Raw genomic sequence first — 24,832 nt, forward strand, 5'->3', positions numbered from 1 at the left:
ACTTTATGAATGTGCTGTTTTCATATTTCGGAAACAAATATCATGTATTGTAAAATTTTGCACAGGATGTGTCAAGTAAAAAATCTGATTAAATTCTTTGTAATGTTTTCTTTCAGTAATAGGTTTTTTTTCAAATCAAAGAAAATTATTTATCACAAAAAATTTTTCTAAAAAGTAACGGTCGTTACAATATAAAAACTTAAACGATTTTTGTGTTTGAATTCATTTATTGTGGGTAAAAAAAACAAAAACATAAACGAAAAGCTATATTCTATTGCATAATTCTTGCATACTTTTATTCGATATGAGAACAGTAAACATCATTACAATCTAAGCGTTTTAGGGTGTTGATTTTTAAAGTTGATATGCCTGTTAAGGGGTCATATACTTTGGAATTACCCATATGGTATCCAACAACCATGGAGGAATTGTTTCATATCAGTCCATAATTATATATATAAACCGATCCCCAGATTTGACCTCCGGTGCCTTTTGAAGAATCAAAATTCATCCGATCTGGTTGAAATTTGGTACGTGGTGGTAGTATATGATTTTTAACAACCATGCCAAAAGTGGTCCATATCAGTCCATAATCATATGTTATATAGCCCCCATATAAACCGATCCCGAGATTTGGTTTTGGAGCCTCTTGGAGGAGCAAATTTCATCCGAGTCAGTTGAAATTTGGCCGTTAACAACCATGCCTAACTAGGTCCTTATCGGTCTATAGTTAAATATAGCCCTCAGATAAATCGATCCCCAATCACACAAAAATAGGTCCATATCAAGTTCATAATTGTATATAGCCCCCATATAAGCGACCCCCATATTTCAATTCTGGCTCTCTACGTATCGTGCAAAAAGCCCATATCGATTCGTAATTATTTGTAGACTTACCTATAAATAACTTGTTTGTCTAATATATACCACGTATGGACTAATTAATAATTTAGAAAACGATGTTAAGACGTTTTAAGATATAGAGGTGTGCGCGTGACACGAAATTGTCGTGACTCACGAAAACTTTCGTGACTCACGCTGACGGCAACGGCGTGAGTGTGCGTGAGCGTGATTAACCAACCAAATGTCGTGCGTGAGTCACAAAAATAATATCTTCGTGAGTGTGCGTGAGTAACGAATTTCGGAAAAACACACTTACGAAAATAATTCCGCGTACGAACATAAAATGCTTACGAGTTGAATTCATTTATAATTTTAGTGACACCCTAGGTGTAAAGCGTTTTATAACGCTCTCGATTTTAGTCATACTCATGTTTTCAATCAGGTTCTATAGGTAAATTACTCCTAAAATTATTCGTGAGTCACGATATTTTTCGTGAGTCACGACATTTAAAAGATTTTCGTCCGTGGGTGTGCGTGAGTACAAATTTTCTTTTTGTGAGCGTGCGTGAGCGTGAATCCTACCCACAAATATCGTTCGTGACTGTGCGTGAATAAGATTTCTCCGTCGTGAGTGTGCGTGAGCGTGAGCAAAACATTACTCACGTGCACACCTCTATTAAGATACCACAATCCAAGTATTTCGATTGTGGATAACAGTCTTTCGTAGAAGTTTCTACGTAATCCATAAGATTCGGCCAGGCCGAACTTACGGCCGTATACACTTGTTAAAATTAAACATCTATTCAAAAATATAACGTAGACATAAAATCGTAGAATGCAATGCAACTATGTATTTTCTAATTCCTCAGCTGCTACAAAAATGGACGCCGTTTCTTTGCCGATAACAAATTAATTTCGTCGATAACGTCGATTGTCTGTTCCGATAACATGCTTTGGCTACATGCAGCTGATAGGAGTGAGCAGTCGACGGATGGTAATTAGTTGGTTGAATGTACTATCGTTATCGAAAAGAAAACCTGAATACAACAACAAATTGCAAAAATCTATTCGCGACAAACATTAATTAATTAAATATTTCTGCTCTTCACCCCGCTCCCTAGCGGAAGTTCATAACGGTAGAATGGAAAAAATCAAACGCCGGTATACCGGCAACTATCGCGAATCAAATATGTGCCGGTTTTGTGGCAGTGAGGATAAAGAAAATGTAGATATTTTTTCGTCCATAAAACAGGGTCCATCTTCTTCGTCGGACAGAGGAAGTGGTGGTGATGAGTTATTGAATAAAATATCAACAGTTTATCCATTCGTGGTAAGTGAAATTTGAAAGTAAGGAGACATTGTAAACAACATAATAATGTTGACTTGTTCTTTCTTGTTTGCTGCATTGTCATGTCAGATTTATGAGAACGATCCACTACCACAACGTATCTGTCCCAAATGCATTGAAAATGTACACTCGTTGTACAGAGATATACAAGAAGTAATGAGACATCAGAAAAAGTTGATGAACATGATACGAATGGATGAACCTCATCACGAATACTTCCGGATACTCAACGAAATTGAGGTAATTGAACAACTAATAATATATCTAAAGGATTATTTTAAGATGTAGTATTCAATAATTATTGTGAGAAGGTAATTGATTTGAAGAATGGCATAGAAATATCCCATGAATGGATAACTTTGTCTGATGAGATTACGTAGCATTTTGCTATATTTAGGTATTACCATAAACATTGTATGAAACTCCAAACTCCAATGAAAGCTTACCAATGATACAGATGTAGATAGCCTCTTCAAAGATAGCCCGTCTAAGAGCACGAACATATTTTGACCAAAGATTCTTGGCTTGCAATAATTGATCCTTTTTGGGAGTGTGCCCACTCCCAAAAGATTCGTTTCCAATTTAATGGTTTGGTTTATCCAAAACGTAAGATATACTTTTGTGTATGTTTCCAGTGGAGGAGAATTCAGAATTCAACTAATTGATGGACTAGCAGAAAACTATATAATGGATATTTTCCAAACAAAAAAAAAATTTGTTTCCTTTCAAGCATTAAATATTTGCGTAAAGTTTTCTTTATAGCACACAAATGTTTTTAAAGTTTTAAAGTTTATAGCCCGTCCTAACTCTCTTCCTCGTTACATTGTATCATATTACTAGGAGGGCAGTCTTATATATTTCGGGTTTAGAGAAAAGAAGCAAACATTAACAATGGAAAATCACTTTATTGTTTTTACAAAATATTTCCCTTTAAAATTTATACACTTTTTGCATGCTTTTGAACCAATTTTCTCAGAACTCTTCCCACTCTATTTGAGGTATCTCCGAAACATGCATTCTGAACGTATCAACCATTTCTACATGTGTCGATAAACGTTGACCTCTCATTTTATTGTATATATTTTTATGTACGGAATAAAAAGATGTCAATCGCAGCCATTTCAGAACTATGTATGAGAGCTTGCACTGTCATGCTGAAAAATATTCCGTCTTCGGTCCTGGGTTTTCCTGATTTCTTGGAAGACAACTGGCAAAAAATCGTCTGGTACTACTCATGCGTTGTTTTAGTGGTACGATTGTGACATGCTGTTTTTCTGCAAAACAAAAAACAGATGATAATTGCGAGAAACTTTTGTTGGATTTGGTTCATCTTGAAACACCCATGCAGTCGACTGCTGTGTACTTTCAGGCTCATACGTGTAAACCCACGTTTCATCACCTGTCACGATGACATAGACGTGTTTCGATCTTTCGATCAATCAAGAACAAGAACAAATTTTTTGGCGTTCAAATGTTTATGCAATATTGAATGTGTGCTGGTCCCTCTAAAGCCTAAGGTTGTCTCAATATCTCGATAAAAATTGGTCACATGACGATCTTGCAATATCAGTTGCCGCCCAGTATCATTGGTTTCCGGAACAACTGATTTTTGAACGACCTTCACGAAATTCGTCTTGGACTGAACTACGACCTCGGTTAAATTTACCATACCATTGATATACACTGGTCCTTGACCGAGGTTCATCGTCAAAAATTGAATTAAATTAATGCCCTGTTTTAAATTGTTGGATTTTGTACGACTTTGATAGTTTATTATTTTGGATTTTTAGATTAATTCCAAATCTTGCTGGTCTCTAAATATGCTAACAAAAAGACTTTATTTCATATTCACTTTTGTTGAGTTAATCCACATTGAAAATTGTAAAAAATAAACGTAAATATTCTCGATTTAATTCCATATTTTGTGCGAGATAATCTACTAAGCTACTGTAAACAACACAAATAGCGCTCGTATATCAAAACATATATCAATCAGTTGGCAGATTGCAACCTTAGGGTTTTAAAATCCCAATAAAGATAATAACCTTTCAATTAAATATATTTTAAGATTGATAAGTAAAGTTCCTCGCATATTTGTTATAAGTATTTAGGCCAAGGTCAATCGCTGAAAATTTTAATAAAGTTTTTCCAAAAGAAGAATATAATTTAGTCATCAGCAACCTCAATGCTAGTTATTCTCCTAATGAAAGATGGCCACAAAGTGAAAGCAAGAAACCCTCCCTCAAATGGAAATTTAAATAATGCTTCCATTTATTTAAAAAGTTAACGCTATGGAATTTGGCTATTTTCCTATTGAAATTATCTCACTATTTAAATATTTAGATTAGGGGTTTATATCGTTGAGGTCTTCATGGAACTCTCAACTTGTACATAGGCACTTTTTTATTTCGATTTTGGAGAATAATTCTCACCCTTGTATCCACACAGTATAATTATTATAAGGTTTAGTTTTATTACTATTAATTACTATTATTAAAAATGGAAATATGTCATACAATTTCAGAATTCTGCAAAATCCACAAGAATGTTTATAAAAGCATCCTTTGATGTTGACATCAACCAGAATACACCGATTAAGCTATTAACATTTACTTCATCTGATAAAATGGACAAAGGATTAACTACAACCACAAATCTTCCTCCAAAACCTGTCAACGAAAAACTCGTTCAAAATATACAAACAAAATTGGAACTTAATGGGTTTACAATAAAACGCATAAAAATTGGACAAATTGAGAATAAATCTGAGACTTCTATGGAGTTAGAAGACTATGATGATGAAGAAGTAAAGTGCTCATATTGCCAAAAGTCATTTTCATCAGAAAAGGATTTAGCTCTACATCAAGTTGTTCACATGAAAGTTTCTACAGCAAAAATATTTGAGAAACGATTGCTACCCAAAGGGTGGCGTCGGGGACGTTTGATTTGTGTTAATAATGAAAAGAATATACGATGTCTTAATTGTTGGCAAGTTTTCAAGGATAACAAATGCATACTACAACATTGGTCAAATAGCGATTGTTACTATTATTGTTTCATTTGTGGTGAAGAGTTTCCCCATTCACCTAAATTATTGAGGGAGCATATGCCGGCGACTCATGGAATAAGTTTTCGATCAATAATGAAACAATTCTTTGCAAATCGTTTTACACCTACATTTAAAATAGCTGCCATTCAACCAGCGGTCCCATGGAAAGAACCTATTCCTCAAAACAATATGAAATCATTAATACAACCAATTGGAGCTATTGTTAAACCACATAAAAAGAAAAGAAAGAACTATTACAGAATGGGAAAGGTAAATAGTAGGGTATTTTTATCAAAAAATATTTTATTGATTTGCATTATTTTCGTTCTAACAGAGTTCAACTAAAAATGCTGATGGAACCTTCTCATGCAATATCTGTCACAAGGTTTTTTCCAACTATCGGTCCAGTAATTCTCATATGCGTATCCATAACATACCCGATTTTACTGAGGTTTCTCAAAAGGATTCTTATTCAAATAATGATGAATTGCTACTTCCTGATATTCTACCAATTAGTAGCAATAATGCCAGCAGCAGTAGTAGTACATACACACCGCATGCACCACAGAACACACCGGTACCGATAGCATTTAGCCATGCGCGACCTAGTGTTCCTCAACCTGTTAGACCACCGTACAAAATAATAACCAATAATGGTCCATTGCGAGGCATACGAACTAAAATTGTGCAAAAACGTCAAGATTTTATAGCAAACAATGGTACTGAAAGTCTAAATATGAGCCCATTTGAAGCCACTAACAATACACACTCGCCATGGTCAAATTCAGAAAGCAATACACAACGCTATGATTGGTCTCCTCCAGTTGAAGGTGATATATCCCAAAACAACTATACACCTACACACACAATTGTCAAAACCGAGCCCCAAGAGCATTTAAATGACACACCAACTTATAATCAATGGACTTGTTTCATATGTAAGGACACTTTTACTAGCGGCAAAGAGTATCGAATGCATGCAATGTTTGTTCACAACATAAATGAATAATGATATTAAGAAATTATACAAACACATTGATGCAAAATTGCTCTAATCTAAACATTTCTCTAAATTAAGTTTCATTCATAAATCCATTTTTCGTTCTTAAGAAATTGTATTTTTTAATCTATGTAGGTTTAACAATGTTCGTAAAATATATATTTGTGCAATTATGATAAAAGAAATAGCTACAAAATGTTTATAATTTTCAATGATGGAATCTAAAGACGTAACATGCAATTTGGAAATGTAACAATGCTGAAAGTGGGTGATATTTTTTATTTCTATTCTACACCCAAAGAAATGTTTTAGTAGAATCAGCTGAAAATAATGCTAAAATAGCAAAAAAAAAAAAAGGTGAAAACGGTCGCAGAAATTTCCACCAAAAATAACAGATTGTTTGCCGTTCTAAAACATCAGTTTTTGGCTGAAAAAACAGTCTATGGGTGTATCAATCGCACCCATAAAAACTGCAATAATCAACTGCAGGGTTGATAAAGTTGACAATCTTGTGCTTTTTTTTATACATTTCGACTACCAAAAGCATCGTGGAACGACCGCGAGCCATTTGGTACTTTTTCTTCATAATTACTCTATATAGAGTTATTCTGCCCTAAATGTGAACGTTTCTCAGATATCAACTCAACTCTAAAAATTATAAATAGCGGACATTGAAGAAATAATCATATTCCAAAATGAGGATATTTTAGTTTTTATTAAAGGATCCCAACATTTTTGAGAGGAATATTGTCTATACCACATTCGTCCGGAAATGTGAAACGTGAAGTGTGATTTTTTCCGCCACACTGAGGAACAGAGTAGTATAAGATAGTGTATATATTTGAAACGCCCAGAAGGAGACGAAATACACACATGGTGTCTTTAGCAATAATGCTTAGTGCTGGCCCCTGAGCCGGTTTGTAGAATTCTTGATTTTGGTAGATTTTTCAAAGAGGTACTTCTTCATAAATTTTGAAATAAAATTGAAAATAAACTTTTCTTCTTCATAAAATTTGAAATAAACTTTTGACAAAATTTTCTATAGAAATAAAATTTTATCAAAATTTTCTATAAAAATAAAATTTTGTCAAAATTTTCTATAAAAATAAAATTTTGTCAAAATTTTCTATAAAAATAAAATTTTGTCAAAAATTTCTATAAAAATAATTTTTTTCAAAATTTTCTATAAAAATAAAATTTTGTCAAAATTTTCTATAAAAATAAAATTTTGTCAAAATTTTCTATAAAAATAAAATTTTGACAAAATTTTCTATATATATATATTCTTATTTGCGCATTGTTGACAAAATTTTCTATAAGAATAAAATATTTCCTATAGAAATAAAATTTTAATAAAATTTCCTATAGTATAAAATTTGGACAACATTTTCTACGGAAATAAAATTTTGACAAAATTTCCTATAGAAGTAAATTGTTGAGAAAATTTTCTATAGAAATAAAATTTTTACAAAATTTTCTATAGAAATAAAATTTTTACAAAATTTACTAAGACATAACACTTTGACAAATTTTTCTATATAAATAAAAATTAGACATTTTCTATAGAAATAATATTTTCATAAAATTGGCTATAGAAATAAAATTTTGACAACATTTTCTATAGAAATAAAATTTTTACAAAATTTTCGCAGAAATAAAATTTCGACAAAATTTTCTGCAAATATAAAATTTTGACAAATCTTTCTATAGAAATAAAATTTTGCAAAATAATTTTTTTTTAATTAAAAAAAGGTCCAAATCGAGCTTTTGGCTTCGAAAAGTAAATTTTTAATATATTTTAGTACTTTTTCGTCAACATCATTTATCATCCCTGCTATAAAGTCTCTGCTGTTACTTTATAGTAATTTTATTTATAGTGAAAAAATTTTGCTTTGAGTATAAAAAATCGTCTACATACCTAAACTTTTGACAAAATTTTCTATAGAAATAAAATTTTATCAAAATTTTCTATAAAAATAAAATTTTGTCAAAATTTTCTATAAAAATAAAATTTTGTCAAAATTTTCTATAAAAATAAAATTTTGTCAAAAATTTCTATAAAAATAATTTTTTTCAAAATTTTCTATAAAAATAAAATTTTGTCAAAATTTTCTATAAAAATAAAATTTTGTCAAAATTTTCTATAAAAATAAAATTTTGACAAAATTTTCTATATATATATATTCTTATTTGCGCATTGTTGACAAAATTTTCTATAAGAATAAAATATTTCCTATAGAAATAAAATTTTAATAAAATTTCCTATAGTATAAAATTTGGACAACATTTTCTACGGAAATAAAATTTTGACAAAATTTCCTATAGAAGTAAATTGTTGAGAAAATTTTCTATAGAAATAAAATTTTTACAAAATTTTCTATAGAAATAAAATTTTTACAAAATTTACTAAGACATAACACTTTGACAAATTTTTCTATATAAATAAAAATTAGACATTTTCTATAGAAATAATATTTTCATAAAATTGGCTATAGAAATAAAATTTTGACAACATTTTCTATAGAAATAAAATTTTTACAAAATTTTCGCAGAAATAAAATTTCGACAAAATTTTCTGCAAATATAAAATTTTGACAAATCTTTCTATAGAAATAAAATTTTGCAAAATAATTTTTTTTTAATTAAAAAAAGGTCCAAATCGAGCTTTTGGCTTCGAAAAGTAAATTTTTAATATATTTTAGTACTTTTTCGTCAACATCATTTATCATCCCTGCTATAAAGTCTCTGCTGTTACTTTATAGTAATTTTATTTATAGTGAAAAAATTTTGCTTTGAGTATAAAAAATCGTTTACATACCTGAAAAGATTCTTCTGCCAAATTGTTGAGTTTATTTCCTCGGAGGCTTAAATGTTCCAATTCATCCAAATTCATAAAGGCTCTACGTTCTACACGTTCAATTTTATTATCATCCAAATGTAATTTTCTTAAGGCCTAGAAACGTAACGTCAAATATATAAATAATTATATTTTAAATATTCAAACGGAAAATTATCCATACCTCTAGGTCGAAAAACGTATGTTGCGATATTTGATTCAAGTAATTAAATCGGAAAGATATTTCCTCTAGTTTGGAATGAATATCACCCTGTCAGTTAGAAAAGTCGTATCAAAAGAAGTCGATAAAGAATAGGGCCTATTTATTCTTACCTGGAATGTTCCTTTCATAACCTGTTCTATACGATTATCGTGTAATTCCAACAGTCTTAAATTTTTCAAAAAGTGAAAACTTGTATCACTCATAGTTTGAATTTTATTATTACTCATATCCAATTCTTGCAAAGAAGTCAAATGGCGTAAGGGCTCAGCCGGCAAAGCATTTCCAGAAAATCCATGTGCAATTTTCAATGATATCAGAGAATGGCCAATCTTTGAAATAATTTCGAAACATAATAATTACATAAATGGGTTAATGACCATTTGTGTATTTTCTAGACCCACCTCATCGAATGCATCATTTTCGATAGTTTGAATACTATTCTCACTGAAGTCCAAACGTTTTAAACCTCGCACATGCTTAAACGCATGCGATTGAATATTGCTTAGGGTAGCCCGGGTTATCTGCAAATCTTCCAGTTCAACTCCAAAATCTTTAAAATCATCTGGCCCTATTGATGTGGAGCTCATCCGTGACATCGATAGGGACCGCATATTCCTCATTCTGGTCATACTTTTTACAAATGAATAAAAAGACATTTTTGATAGTGCATATGGCAAATATTAAACTTACTTGCGCAATGTTTGTAGATTTGTGGGATCATTCATTTCACCGCTTAAATCTAGTTTCAATAGTGTATATTGCATGGCATTAAAAGTTTCCGTGGGTTGTTCAATTTTAATTTTATTGTCTCGCATACTTATGACCCTTAAATTAGAAAACAGAAAATAAACAATTATTACAAATGATTAAAGTATGTGAAATATGTATGGGCTACACTCGAAAAAATATTGAAATTAAGAAAATTTTGAAATTTTTTGAAATATATAAATCTTCGTGTCTATTTTCCCCTTTTAACTTAGATTTTTGATCACGGTTGACACTCGTGCCAAAAATAATCTACCAAAATTTTAAGAACATTTCACCAAAACTCTGCCAAATAAAAAAAAATCTTATTTTGAAGTTGTTGATCAAATTTTTGTGTTTAGTATAAAAAAAATATTTTATTCGAAAGAATTGTTTTATATTTAATTTATAGAAAATTTTGGTAAAATTTCAACTCTTTATAAAAAGTTGTCAAAATTTTTTTCTATCGAAAATTTTGTCAAAATTTTATTTCTATAGAAAATTGTGTCAACATTTTATTTCTATAGAAAATTCTATTTCTATAGAAAATTTTGTCAAAATTTTATTTATATAGAAAATTTTCTCAAAATGTTATTTCTATAGAAACTTTTGTCAAAATTTTATTTCTATAGAAATTTTTTTTGTCAAAATGTTATGTTTATAGAAAATTTTGTCAAAATTTTGATTTCTATAGAAATTTTTGTCAAAATTTTGATTTCTATAGAAAATTTTGTCAAAATTTTATTTCTATAGAAAATTTTGTCAAAATTTTATTTCTATAGAAAATTGTGTCAAAATTTTATTTCTATAGAAAATTTTGTCAAAATTCTATTTCTATAGAAATTTTTGTCAAAATTCTATTTCTATAGAAAATGTTGTCAATATTTTACTTCCATAGAAAATTTTGTCAAAATTTTATTTCTATAGAAAATTTTGTAAAAATTTTATTTCTATGGAAAATTTTGCTAAAATTTTAGTTCTATAGAAAATTTGGCAAAACTTTATTTCTATAGAAAATTTTGTCAACATTTTATTTCTATAGGAAATTTTGTCAAAATTTTATTTCTATAGAAATTTTACTATACAGAGAATTAACCAAGGTAGTACTAATCAATACATGCCTTTAATGTATAAATTAACCGATCACAAACCGTTCACGCACGATTCAAAATCCAAAAATCCCCAATTCAAATCAAAATTCCGCACAAAAATCCCCAATGCAACTTTTTATAAAAAAAATTAAAATTAATTGATTTGCCTTCTAAAATTTTAATTCATGAAATAACCCAACATTTTCAATTTATCTCCACAGTATAGCGATTTCCCTCGACCCAACCTCATACACTCTTTACACTGAAAATTGTTAATAATTGATATATGGGATACATTTGTAATACTCGTGGACCTACTTCAAAAATAAGTTTTTGTGCCAAGTCTCTTTTTCGTTAGAAAGTTTGAGTGATTTCAAAAGACTGCTGGAACAGACCAATATTTCAAAGTCTTACAAACAAAACTCCATAAGAAATATTTATAACCATAATTCATAAGGAGGAGCAAAATGGGGTTTATATTATATTTTTTGAAGAAAATGGCATTATATGTAGTTCATATGTATTCTAAACCTGATTTATAATACGGAACAAATTTCGAAAAATCCCGACAAAAATCCCCGATGTGGTGAAAATTTAGGTACTGATAAGCCTAAGATTTAACCACAGATAATAGCCTTCTCCAATCCCAGGGCACAGCGTTTATGGTCTCCGAGCCAGCGACACGCTACAATTCAGCAAAACTCTCATTACCAAATAATCTTGGAGGTAATATAGTTCAAAATTGGTAAGTAATTACTATAAAATGAAAATCATTTATTCTCTTCCAAGCGTATGTCGTATGAGTCACAGTGGTGCAATGGTTATCATGGCTGTCTTGCAATCAATGGCTGAAGGATTCAATCCCAGTTTCGACTGACCATTACAAAGTTTTTCAACAGTTTTTCCCCTCTCAGTAATGGTGGTGACAGTGTTTCAAAGATTATCAAAGTGGTTTCACAGCAGGGTTGCCACTTTGGTCCAAAATATTATTAAATTTTAAATTTGGTCCGATGATCAGACCAAATGGAATTTGGTTGATTTTGGTCCATTTTCGTCAAATCGGTAATTTTTCAAAATTTTTTAAATTTTGACTAAATTTTCTGTAGACAAAAATTCCTATAGAAATAAAATTTTAACAAAATTTTTTATAGAAATAAAATTTTAACAAAATTTTTTATAGAAATAAAATTTTGTCAAAATTGTGTGCAGAAATAAACTTTAAAAATATTTTGTATAGATACAAAATTAAGCAAAAATTTTATAAAAAATTTATTTAGAAATTAAATTTTGCGATAACTTTCTGTAGAAATAAAATTTTGGCTAAATATTCTATAGAAATAAAAATTTGGCTAAATTTTGTGTAGAAATGGAATTTTTGACAAAATTTCCTAAAAAAATGGAAATTTGACAAAATTTCCTAAAGAAATAAAATTTGGGTAAAATTTTCTATAGAAGAAAATTTTGACAATATTTTCTATAGAAATAAAATTTGGACAAAATTTTCTATAGAAATGAAATTTGCACAAAATTTTCTATAAAAATAAAATTTGGACAAAATTTTCTATAGAAATAAAATTTGGACAAAATTTTTTATAGAAATAAAATTTGGACAAAATTACCTATACAAATAAAATTTTGACAATACTTTCTATAGAAATAAAATTTTGACAATATTTTCTATAGAAATAAAATTTTGACAAAATTTTCTATAGAATTAAAATTTGGACAAAATTTTCTATAGAAATAACATTTGGACAACATTTCCTATACCAATAAAAAATTTGGCAATATTTTCTATAGAAATAAAATTTTGAAAATTTGTTTTATAGAAATAAATTAAAAATTTTAATAGAAATAATAATTTGACAAAAAGTAAAATTTTGGAAAAATGTTGACTTTTAAATTACATTAATTTAATTTGGAAAAATGGTCCGCTGCTATGAATTTTGGTCCAATTTGGGATAAATGTTTGTCCAAAATAAAAATACATTGTGGGAACGCTGTTTCACAGTAAGACGGAACGCCGGTCGGCTATAAGTAGGATGTTTGGAGCATAGTTTTTTGCTTAAACTTTACATAACCCTACAGGAAATAGATCAAACTCTTGCAAGTTTTTACTGGCAAAAAATCCCTAGCAAAAACTTGCAACTTCTCTATTTATCAAATGTTACATTTGATCTCTCTCTGGCTCTCTTTTTGCTGGCTTTTTGGAACAAACGAACGACTTCCAATAAAAATTTGTGATAATTATCAAACATTATTTGGTACTAGAACCGATCTAGTGGTTGAAATGGTATGCAATAAAACAACGACTGAACAAACCAGAACAACGTGTAGCTTAGGTATCGTAGGTTAGATGTCCATTGTGATACTATAACATGGCTGGTCCGGTCTGACACACAGATGGCGTCGCTAGTATTAAATGCATATTTTTATATAGCACCAACCTTCAAATGATTCGTGTCAAAATTTGACGTCTGTAAGTCAATTAGTTTGTGAGATAGAGCGTCTTTTGTGAAGCAACTTTTGTTATTGTGAAAAAAATGGAAAAAAAAGGAATTTCGTGTTTGATAAAATACTGTTTTCTGAAGGGAAAAAATACGGTGGAAGCAAAGACTTGGCTTGATAATGAGTTTCCGGACTCTGCCCCAGGGAAATCAACAATAATTGATTGGTATGCAAAATTCAAGCGTGGTGAAATGAGCACGGAGGATGGGGAACGCAGTGGTTACCGACGAAAACATCAAAAAAATCCACAAAATGATTTTGAATGACCGTAAAATGAAGTTGATCGAGATAGCAGAGGACTTAAAGATATCAAAGGAACGTGTTAGTCATATCATTCATCAATATTTGGATATGCGGAAGCTCTATGCAAAATGGGTGCCGCGCGAGCTCACATTTGACCAAAAACAACAACGTGTTGATGATTCTGAACGGTGTTTGCAGCTGTTAACTCGTAATACACCCGAGTTTTTCCGTCGATATGTGACAATTGATGAAACATGGCTCCATCACTACACTCCTGAGTCCAATCGACAGTCGGCTGAGTGGACAGCGACCGGTGAACCGTCTCCGAAGCGTGGAAAGACTCAAAAGTCCGCTGGCAAAGTAACATAATGGCCTCTGTTTTTTGGGATGCGCATGGAATAAATTTTATCGATTATCTTGAGAAGGTAAAAACCATCAACAGTGACTATTATATGGCGTTATTGGAGCGTTTGAAGGTCGAAATCGTGGCAAAACGGCCCCATATGAAGAAGAACAAGTATATACGGCCGTAAGTTCGGCCAGGCCGAAGCTTATGTACTCTCCATCATGGATTGCTTAGAAACTTCTTCTAAACACTGACACCCACAATCGTTACTTAAGTTGCGGTAACGCTTGCCGATGGCAAAGTATCTTAAAACCTCCTAACACCATCTTCTAAATTGTATGTAAGTCCATACGTGGTATATATTAAATAAAAAAAAGATCGATCCAATACGTATATAATTCAGTTTGACAAAGTAGACATAAAATTTTGACAAAATTTTGTACAGAAATAAAATTTTAACAAAATTTTCTATAGAAATAAAATTTTCACAAAATTTTCTATAGAAATAAACATTTTCACAAAATTTTCTATAGAAAGAAAATTTTGACAAAAATGTCTACAGAAATAAAATTTTAACAAAATTTTCTATAGAAATAAACTTTTGACAAAATTTTCTATAGAAATAAAATCTTCGTAGATTATTTTTGGCTCGAGTGGCAACCATGATTATGAACCGAATAAAAATTTTCTATAGAAATAAAATTTTGACAATGATGAAAATTTTATTATGAACCGAATAAAATTTTAACAAAATTTTCTCTAGAAATAAAATTTTGACAAAATTTTCTATAGAAATAAAATTTTGGTAGATTATTTTTGGCTCTAGTGGCAACCATGATTATGAAGCGATATGGACCAATTTTTGTGTGATTGGACCAATTTTGGTATGGTTGTTAGCGACCATATACTAACACCACGTTCCTAATTTGAACCGGATCGGATGAATTTTGCTCCTCCAAGAGGCTCCGGAGGTCAAATCTGGAGAACGTTTTATATGGGGGCTATATATAATTATGGACCGATATGGACCAATTTTTGCACGGTTGCTAGAGACCATATACCAATACCATGTACCAAATTTCAGCCGGATCGGATGCAATTTGCTTCTCTTTGAGGCTTCGCAAGCCAAATCTGGAGATCGGTTTATATGGGGGCTATATATAATTATGGACCGATGTGGACCAATTTTTGCATGATTGTTAGAGACCGTATACCAACATCATGTACCAAATTTCAGCCGGATCGGATGAAATTTGCTTCTCTTTGAGGCTCCGCAAGCCAAATCTGGGGATCGGTATATATGGGGGCTATATATAATTATGGACCGATGTCGACCAATTTTTGCATGATTGTTAGAGACCATATACTAACACCATGTACCAAATTTCAGCCGGATCGGATTAAATATGCTTCTCTTAGAGGCTCCACAAGCCAAATCTGGGGATCGGTTTATATGGGGGCCATATATAATTATGGACCGATATGGACAAATTTTTGCATGGTTGTTAGAGACCATATACCAACACCATGTACCAAATTTCAGCCGGATCGGATGAAATATGCTTCTGTTAGAGGCTCCACAAGCCAAATCTGAGGGTCCCTTTATATGGGGGCTATACGTAAAAGTGGACCGATATGGCCCATTTTCAATACCATCCCACCTACATCGATAACAACTACTTGTGCCAAGTTTCAAGTCGATAGCTTGTTTCGTTCGGAAGTTAGCGTGATTTCAACAGACGGACGGACGGACGGACATGCTTAGATCGACTCAGAATTTCACCACGACCCAGAATATATATACTTTATGGGGTCTTAGAGCAATATTTCGATGTGTTACAAACGGAATGACAAAGTTAATATACCCCCATCCTATGATGGAGGGTATAAAAAAGTGTTGTTCCACCAAGACAACGCACCGTGCCTCAAGTCATTGAGAACGATGGCAACAATTCATGAATTGGGCTTCGAATTGCTTCCCCACCCACCGTATTCTCCAGATCTGGCCCCCAGTGACTTTTGGCTGTAATGAAGAGGTGATCGCCGAAACTGAGGCCTATTTTGAGGCAAAACCGAAGGAGTACTACCAAAATGGTATCAAAAAATTGGAAGGTCGTTATAATCGTTGTATCGCCCTTGAAGGGAACCATGTTGAATAATAAAAACGAATTTTGAAAATGTGTTTTTCTTTGTTAGACCGGGGACTTATCAGCCAACCTGTTATCATCAACACAGCAACCAATATGGGAGTCTATACCCCGAAAAAATTGATAAAACAATAATATCTCATGACGCAAACAACTCCAAAGGGCTACAACAACAACAATGAGTTCCGATGCTGTTGCTGAACAGAGACCCTTATATACATCCCAAAAAGAACTAGGGAAACTGGCCCCATATCAATGAGAATTGCATTTTAAAAGTATCCATACCTGAATTCTCCTCCTCTTTGACTCGGAATCAAAACCTCTCGTTTTAAATGTGGACGTGAATGAAAGGTTTCATATGCAGAATGATAAATATAACATTTTGTTCTATTTACAGACCATGAGAACAAGAATCATATAGTAAGGAACCTTAGAAGACTTATTTTCATTATTTGTGTGTAACATTTAAAAGAATTGGAAGAACAGGCGCCAACGAATGGCAAAACTATTCAAGAGCTTAATGGTAGACTAATCCAACCCAATAACACTAATTAACGTAGCAAATTTTTGTTCGTTCACTAGTTTTACAATATTTAGAGTAAATCGGAAACATAGACATTGTAACCAATATTTGAACTAAGGCTACAGAGAAATCAGCGAAGCCATACGATTAGGCCTAAATGACAAATTAACAATTGTATTGTGCCATGCGAAAGCAATTGGCATTTCATTTGGTTTTGCCAAAATGTCTCAATAAATGAACACGAGAACAGTTGTCAACAATAGTGGACTCATGCGCATATTTGATTTCTAGAGTGAAATACGTTTTACGTCAATACTGGCTAAAGAACATCATTCCGATTTGTAATGTGTTCACTGCCACCACGTTTCAGCGCACTACTGCCCGATGCCAAAACGAGTGCAGACAGACAGACCCCATACACATGTGAAGAAATCGGCTTAAGTGAGGCAAACAATGAGAAATAAGTCTGTACAACGTGCCAGTATGAGCAGGAGCTGGTTCTACAAGTGTACAAATGAGTGTTTTGTACATATAGCACTTGAAAGCACTCGACTTATTTTGATATTTGGTCGGAAGAATTATTCAAGTAATCAGGGGTATGTTTAAGCAGTTCAATAATCTTGTAAGTGTTGCATGAAATAATTACATAAATAAGGATCAAGATGTCGTAGAGTTCAACATTACAAAAAAAAAAACAAATTATAAGTACACTGAAAAAAAACATTTCAATATTACATTGATCTTAACCTCTTCCTTAAACCTCTTCCGTCAGGTATTACCGAATTTTGATGTCTTTGGCTTAGGAAAATATTTTCTGCAGGTTGACTATTAAAGCCTATATTTTGGTCAGTTACCAATTTGGCAAGTTTAGTAGAAACCAGCCCCTCTGGGCTTTGAAGTTTGCAGCATAATGAATGGTGTCGAAGTTCTATGCATGGTGGTTTATTCGTAGATTTCCATTAGGGTGGTACTCAAATTAAAAAGTATTCCACATGCTTGAGAATAACCGGATAGTTTCGGTTACCATACATCTGATTTTCATGAATACTATCATCTAGCCAATATACAGTCGAAGCTCTGTTTAACGAATGTCCCATTTAGCTAAAATCCAATTTAACGAACGTCGAAATTCTTAACATTGAGTATTCTAAATAGCGAACGGTTGAACAAAATTTACGTTCGATTTAACGAAATCTTAAGAAAATAAACAACAAAATATCAATATTTGACGATTGTGAGAATAGCTTAAGTCCTACGCAAATGTCCACAAAGTATGGCTGTTTGAATTTCACAAACATCATTTATCGTAAGTAAACACATGTTGCTATCTGTACTGTAAATCAGATGTGTCCATAGCAGGTAGAAGGTAGCAGAGCAGCGTATCAAAATTTTGCTCGCGCATCGCGAAAATCCGAGCTACTCGCACGCAAAGCTGGCAAAATCGCTAAAAGTTGCAAAATCAACCGTTACAAATGTAATTAAAGTGTTTGGGGAACGTTTTTCGACAGCCAGGAAGTCTGGATCGGGGGGAAATCGAAAACCGGAAGCCGATGAGACGACAAAGAGAGTTGCCGGTAGTTTCAAGCGAAACCCTAACCTCTCTCTCCGAGATGCCGCAAATAAGCTGGGTGTATCGTCTACAACCGTGCATCGAGCCAAAAAAACGAGCCGGACTATCGACTTACAAGAAGGTAGTGACTCCAAATCGCGATGATAAACAAAATATGACGGCCAAAGCGCGATCCCCGACGATGCTGACGAAGTTTGACTGCGTGGTAATGGACGACGAAACCTACGTCAAAGCCAACTACAAGCAGCTTCCCGGACAGGAGTTTTATACGGCAAAAGGAAGGGGAAAGGTAGCAGATATTTTCAAGCACATAAAACTGTCAAAGTTCGCAAAGAAATATCTGGTTTGGCAAGTCATCTCTACCTGTGGCTTGAAAAGCAGCATTTTCATAGCTTCCGGGACTCTCAACCAAGAAATTTACGTGGAAGAGTGTTTGAATAAACGTCTGCTGCCTTTCCTGAAGAAACACGGTTGTTCCGTACTGTTTTGGCCGGATTTGGCATCTTGCCATTACGGTAAAAAGGCCATGGAGTGGTACGCCGCCAACAACGTTCAGGTGGTTCCCAAGGACAAGAACCCTCCCAACACGCCAAAGCTCCGCCCAATTGAGAAATACTGGGCTATTGTCAAGCGGAACCTAAAGAAGACCAAAAAAACTGCTAAGGACGAGCAGCAGTTCAAACTGGCTTTCTGCGGCGAAGAATGTGGACAAGGTGGCTGTACAAAATCTGATGGCAGGTGTCAAGCGTGGCGCCCGGCAATTCGGATTTGGAAAAGTGAAAGCCTAACTGAATATTTTTCCTGAATTTTATACTAATTGAACTTGAAAAAGAAATTTAATTTTTTAAATAAACGATTTCACCGATTTACACACGTTTTCCCTTGACCAAATTTTGACCGTATCACCCTTTATTCAATGGCCGGATAACTTGGTAAAGTTAGGTTAGATAGAGTGGCAGCTCCGTTACGAGAAATTTATCTACCCCAGAACCGGTACAGGACTACTCCCTGGGGTAAATGGACCAGTCCCAGTTCTGGTCGAAACGTAGGACTAGACAGGTACTCTTGTACCAGTCTGCGACAAATGGTATTATTAGGCAACGATATTTTTCTGATCATCACAATTGCACCAGAAAGAAAAACTTTTGGAATATATTGACCCATAGGTAAATGATCCAACAAAAATTTTAAAATCAAGAAAGTATAGAAATCAATAAATTATGTGAAAAACTGCGACAAACTGGAGCACTGGTACTAGTCCTGTGATAGGTCCGTTAGTGGCGATATGCACCAAATTTTGGTAGGATCGCCAGTTGGACAGGTGGTGAATTTTTTCTCTTAGTAATGAGTGCTATCCGGTTCTATATTTAGCACAATGACAAGGAACCTGAAGAGAGACAATGAAATACGCAATCATGTCAACATCATTACTGAGAGGGATACACTGTCGCCGAAAAACTTTTTTTATGCTCGGTCGAAACCCTAATCTCTGCCGACAGGAGCAGCAGAGCAATGGTACATACTCCACTTTTTAGGAAGATGTTACTATGAACACTACTTATGCCTGGCCTATCTTGAAACCGGGGACGGGAAATAAATTAGGCAATTCGTCTAAGAAGTTAGAGCACACAAATATTGACATGGGTGTATATACAATCTCATGAGACAGCGAATCCTCTTTTCAAAAAACCTCCTCTTTTCAAAAAACCCTAAACCAGATATATCAAGTTCATCAGTTTTTAAGGATTATTTAAAGTACAATTTTTAAGTGCCTCTGTAGTTTAATTTTGGCAAATGCTTATGAAAGTTTACTCATCTGGTAAAGACCAACGATATTCAATAAAAGTTAACATTTAATATTCCCGTTGGATTTAACGAATTTTTCTAAATAACTAAAGGGCCTGACAATATATCGTTCGCTAAACCGAGCTTAAAATGGATTTGTTGTTTATTTCTCACACACTACATTTTTGCTCATATGTATCTCATCCACGCTTACAATGCTGTAGAGAAGTAATTTTCTTATAGGACATGCCCTTGCGAAAGTAATGAAGATTTTTATATTTATTTATTCACAAACACAGAATGAGCGTTTTTCAAATGCAACAACTTTTCAGTTTGAGGGTAAATATAGTTTTCAACATAAAGTCAACTTGAGTTGAAACAGCTCATTTTCAATACATACTCAAATTGTTTGCGAATTTCTTCCAATTTGCCAAAATGTTGACGAAATCTTCGAAAAGGTATTGAAGATAATATGAGGAAACTTTGACAAAACGCTACCCTAAAATGCAACGAAAAAAACATTTGTTTTTAATACTTCTTTGTGCAACGAAGAAATAAAAAAATTGGAAAATTTATTCCAAATACTTTATAATAATAGATAAGTGAAAATAAACAAGTAAAAACAAGTATATACGGCCGTAAGTTCGGCCAGGCCGAATTTTATGTACCCTCCACCATGGATTGCGTAGAAACTTCTACTAAAGACTGTCATCCACAATCGAATTACTTGGGTTGCGGTAACACATGCCAATGGCAAGGTATCTTAAAAAATCCTTAACACCGTCTTCTAAATTGTAAGTTAGTCCATAGGGGGGATATATTAAACAAAATAAAAAAGACCGATTAAAAACGACAAAATTTTCTATAGAAATAAAATGTTGACATAATTTTCTATAGAAATACAATTTTGACAAAATTTTCTATAGAAATAAAATTTTGACAAAATTTTCTATAGAAATAAAATTTTGACAAAATTTTCTATAGAAATAAAATTTGGACAAAATTTCCTATACAAATAAAATTTTGACAATATTTTCTATAAATATAAAATTTTGACAAAATTTTCTATAGAAATAAATTTATATTTTTGATAGAAATAAAAATTTGACAAAAATTTTAGAAAAAATGTTGACTTTTAAAGTACATTAATTTAATTTGGAAAAATGGACCGCTGCTACGAATTTTGGTCCAATTTGGGAAAAATGTTTGTCCAAAATAAAAATACATTGTGGGAACGCTGTTTCACAGTAAGACGAAACGCCGGTCGGCTGTAAGTAGGATGTTTGGAGCATAGTTTTTTGCTTAAACTTTACATAACCCTACAGGAAATAGATCAAACTCTTTCAAGTTTTTACTGGCAAAAAATCCCTAGCAAAAACTTGTAACATTTGATAAATAGAGAAGTTTATTTATCAAATGTTACATTTGATCTCTCTCTCTGGCTCTCTTTTTGCTGGCTTTTTGGAATAAACGAACGACTTCCAGTAAAAATTTGTGATAATTATCATGTTGATATGTTTGATTAGATTATTATTATACCCTCCATCATAGGATGGGGGTATATTAACTTTGTCATTCCGTTTGTAACACATCGAAATATTGCTCTAAGACCCCATAAAGTATATATATTCTGGGTCGTGGTGAAATTCTGAGTCGATCTAAGCATGTCGGTCCGTCGGTCCGTCTGTTGAAATCACGCTAACTTCCGAACGAAACAAGCTATCGACTTGAAACTTGGCACAAGTAGTTGTTATCGATGTAGGTCGGATGGTATTGAAAATGGGCCATATCGGTCCACTTTTACGTATAGCCCCCATATAAAGGGACCCTCAGATTTGGCTTGTGGAGCCTCTAACAGAAGCATATTTCATCCGATCCGGCTGAAATTTGGTACATGGTATTGGTATATGGTCTCTAGCAACTGTGCAAAAATTGGTCCATATCGGTCCATAATTATATATAGCCCCCATATAAAACGTTCTCCAGATTTGACCTCCGGAGCCTCTTGGAGGAGCAAAATTCATCCGATCCGGTTCAAATTAGGAACGTGGTGTTAGTATATGGTCGCTAACAACCATACCAAAATTGGTCCAATCACACAAAAATTGGTCCATATCGCTTCATAATCATGGTTGCCACTAGAGCCAAAAATAATCTACCAAAATTTTATTTCTATAGAAAATTTTGTCAAAATTTTATTTCTAGAGAAAATTTTGTTAAAATTTTATTCGGTTCATAATAAAATTTTCATCATTGTCAAAATTTTATTTCTATAGACAATTTTGTTCAAATTTTATTCGGTTCATAATCATGGTTGCCACTCGAGCCAAAAATAATCTACGAAGATTTTATTTCTATAGAAAATTTTGTCAAAAGTTTATTTCTATAGAAAATTTTGTTAAAATTTTATTTCTGTAGACATTTTTGTCAAAATTTTCTTTCTATAGAAAATTTTGTGAAAATGTTTATTTCTATAGAAAATTTTGTGAAAATTTTATTTCTATAGAAAATTTTGTTAAAATTTTATTTCTGTACAAAATTTTGTCAAAACTTTATGTCTACTTTGTCAAACTGAATTATATACGTATTGGATCGATCTTTTTTTATTTAATATATACCACGTATGGACTTACATACAATTTAGAAGATGGTGTTAGGAGGTTTTAAGATACCTTGCCATCGGCAAGCGTACCGCAACTTAAGTAATTCGATTGTGGGTGGCAGTGTTTAGAAGAAGTTTCTACGCAATCCATGATGGAGGGTACATAAGCTTCGGCCTGGCCGAACTTACGGCCGTATATACTTGTTTTTCAATTAGTATTGTAGTGTAGTGTATTATTATATATTTTGTTTTGACGAAAATGAATAAATTATACAAAATTCATAGATTTTTGGCTTTGACTTTCAATTAGAAGTGGGAATATCATTTATACAAATTTTGGTTGAATAGTACTCGCGACAATGTTAATTTGACTCGCATCGAAAATTGTTTGAGAAATTATTGAGTAGCGATGCATTTAAATTTTAGGATAACACTTGAGAAATTATTGCTAATGTGATGAATTTTTCTGTTGAGGGTAATGTCTGTTTTTTTGTTGAGAACGCGATTTTCTCAATAATTTTTCCACTTTAATATTACCCTAATCCTTTGAAAAAAAATGGTTGAAAAATTTTTGAAATTTAGCTTTTTTCAAACGTATGTATGTGTTTATTGGGCAGTCATCACTACGAAGGAAGCAAATAAAGGCCATGTATTGTAGTAAAAAATCTACACCCAAAGAAATTTGTTAGTAGGGACAGCAGAAAAGTCTGCTAAAACAGCAGAAAGTCTGCTGAAAAAGGGACAGCAGTCACTGTTTGCTGAAATAGCAAACATTTCCTGCTATTTTTGAAGCTCGATTACTCTAAAACATGTTTATTTTGGCTAAAACAAATAAAAATGTCAACTTAGGAGCTATCCTAACATAATTAAAACAATATTTTATGAATATCTATAGTATGTGACCAAAAATCTGAATATTTATCGAATTATGGCATAACAGCAAACAAAATGTTTGCTGATCGTATTTAGGAGCTTGTAAGTATATTATGGTGCAAAAACATACCAAAAACTACTTTTGGTTCTTAAATATGCTTTGGGGAAAAATTTATAACCTAAAAATTTTATAAATTGTTGTTCATTTGGCCCTGAAGTACAAAAATATAACAGCAGACATCGACTGCTGCTTTTAACAGACTTTTTTCTATGAGTGTATGTGTAGAATATATGAAACAAAATCTTAAAACCTAAATAAGTATTTCAGATTATTTATAATTTGGATATTTGGAATTTAATAGCAATTACTTACGAATTTTACCTCCAAGATTATTTGGAAATTAAAGATGTCTGATATTGTATTGTTACAATTAAAGGCCGGTTTTATGTTCGCTTTTCGGTTACTTTGTTAAAATATGTTAGTTTAAATTAAAACAGATATTTTATCTCAATTCATGCCCCGAGGTGTCCAACTTTCAACGTCTAAAGGTTTCTGTGTCAGAAGTTTTCCGTCTCTAACAATCAATATTTTATTAACCTGCGAAACTCCTATTTATTTAATTTTTTACAATAGCAGAGAGGATCCCCTCAAAATGCTATACGAGTGTTGTCTTTTATATTTCGGTATTAGAGAACAAAAAATAATATTAACCAACGAAAATTGTTTTATTGTTTTTCAACATATTCCCCCTTAAGATCTATACACATTTGCATGCGTTTGAACCAATTGTTGAAGCACTTTTACCACTCTGCACGTAAAAAAATAATTCTTCCCTCCCAAACGAAATTTTAGACAAACAAAGTTCGTTTCTCATTTGCTTTAAGGAAGTTTATTTGGAAGAAAAGTATATACTTATTGTGATAAATGTTTACAGAATGTAAAAACAATTTCATAAAGACTAACTCAAAAAAACAATCTTTTCTGGCTAATTGCATTTTCCCTCACATTTTTCTCACTTCATCGAGGTTTTTTAGATATTTTTCTGTAATACAAACATTGTAGAAGAAATTATTCGATTTTATAAATTTTACCTTTCGCCT

At 32.3% G+C, this 24,832-nt stretch overlaps 2 protein-coding genes across 3 annotated transcripts in view; one reads left to right on the top strand and one right to left on the bottom strand.

The window, feature by feature from the left end:
* Positions 1-24,832, bottom strand: part of chp (leucine rich repeat containing G protein-coupled receptor chaoptin) — a 63,096-nt gene that overhangs the window by 21,736 nt on the left and 16,528 nt on the right. Inside the window, exons 5-9 of one of the 2 annotated variants that reach the window (XM_075291899.1) lie at positions 9,990-10,124; positions 9,701-9,920; positions 9,410-9,628; positions 9,261-9,347; positions 9,059-9,193 (exon numbers count right to left, since the gene is read on the bottom strand). In XM_075291899.1, coding sequence (XP_075148014.1) covers positions 9,059-9,193; positions 9,261-9,347; positions 9,410-9,628; positions 9,701-9,920; positions 9,990-10,124 — 796 coding nt within the window. Of the gene's footprint in view, positions 1-9,058; positions 9,194-9,260; positions 9,348-9,409; positions 9,629-9,700; positions 9,930-9,989; positions 10,125-24,832 lie in introns of both variants that reach the window. The other variant, XM_075291898.1, reaches the window with a different exon arrangement.
* LOC142221990 (uncharacterized) lies at positions 1,827-6,425 on the top strand. Its single transcript, XM_075291897.1, has 4 exons — positions 1,827-2,173; positions 2,261-2,431; positions 4,716-5,510; positions 5,575-6,425. Exons 1-4 carry the CDS (start codon positions 1,985-1,987, stop codon positions 6,247-6,249), a joined length of 1,830 nt encoding a protein of 609 aa, XP_075148012.1. The 5' UTR covers positions 1,827-1,984; the 3' UTR covers positions 6,250-6,425.

Source organism: Haematobia irritans, chromosome 1 (genome assembly GCF_050003625.1).
Source record: "Haematobia irritans isolate KBUSLIRL chromosome 1, ASM5000362v1, whole genome shotgun sequence".
Classification (NCBI taxonomy): Eukaryota; Metazoa; Arthropoda; class Insecta; order Diptera; family Muscidae; genus Haematobia; species Haematobia irritans.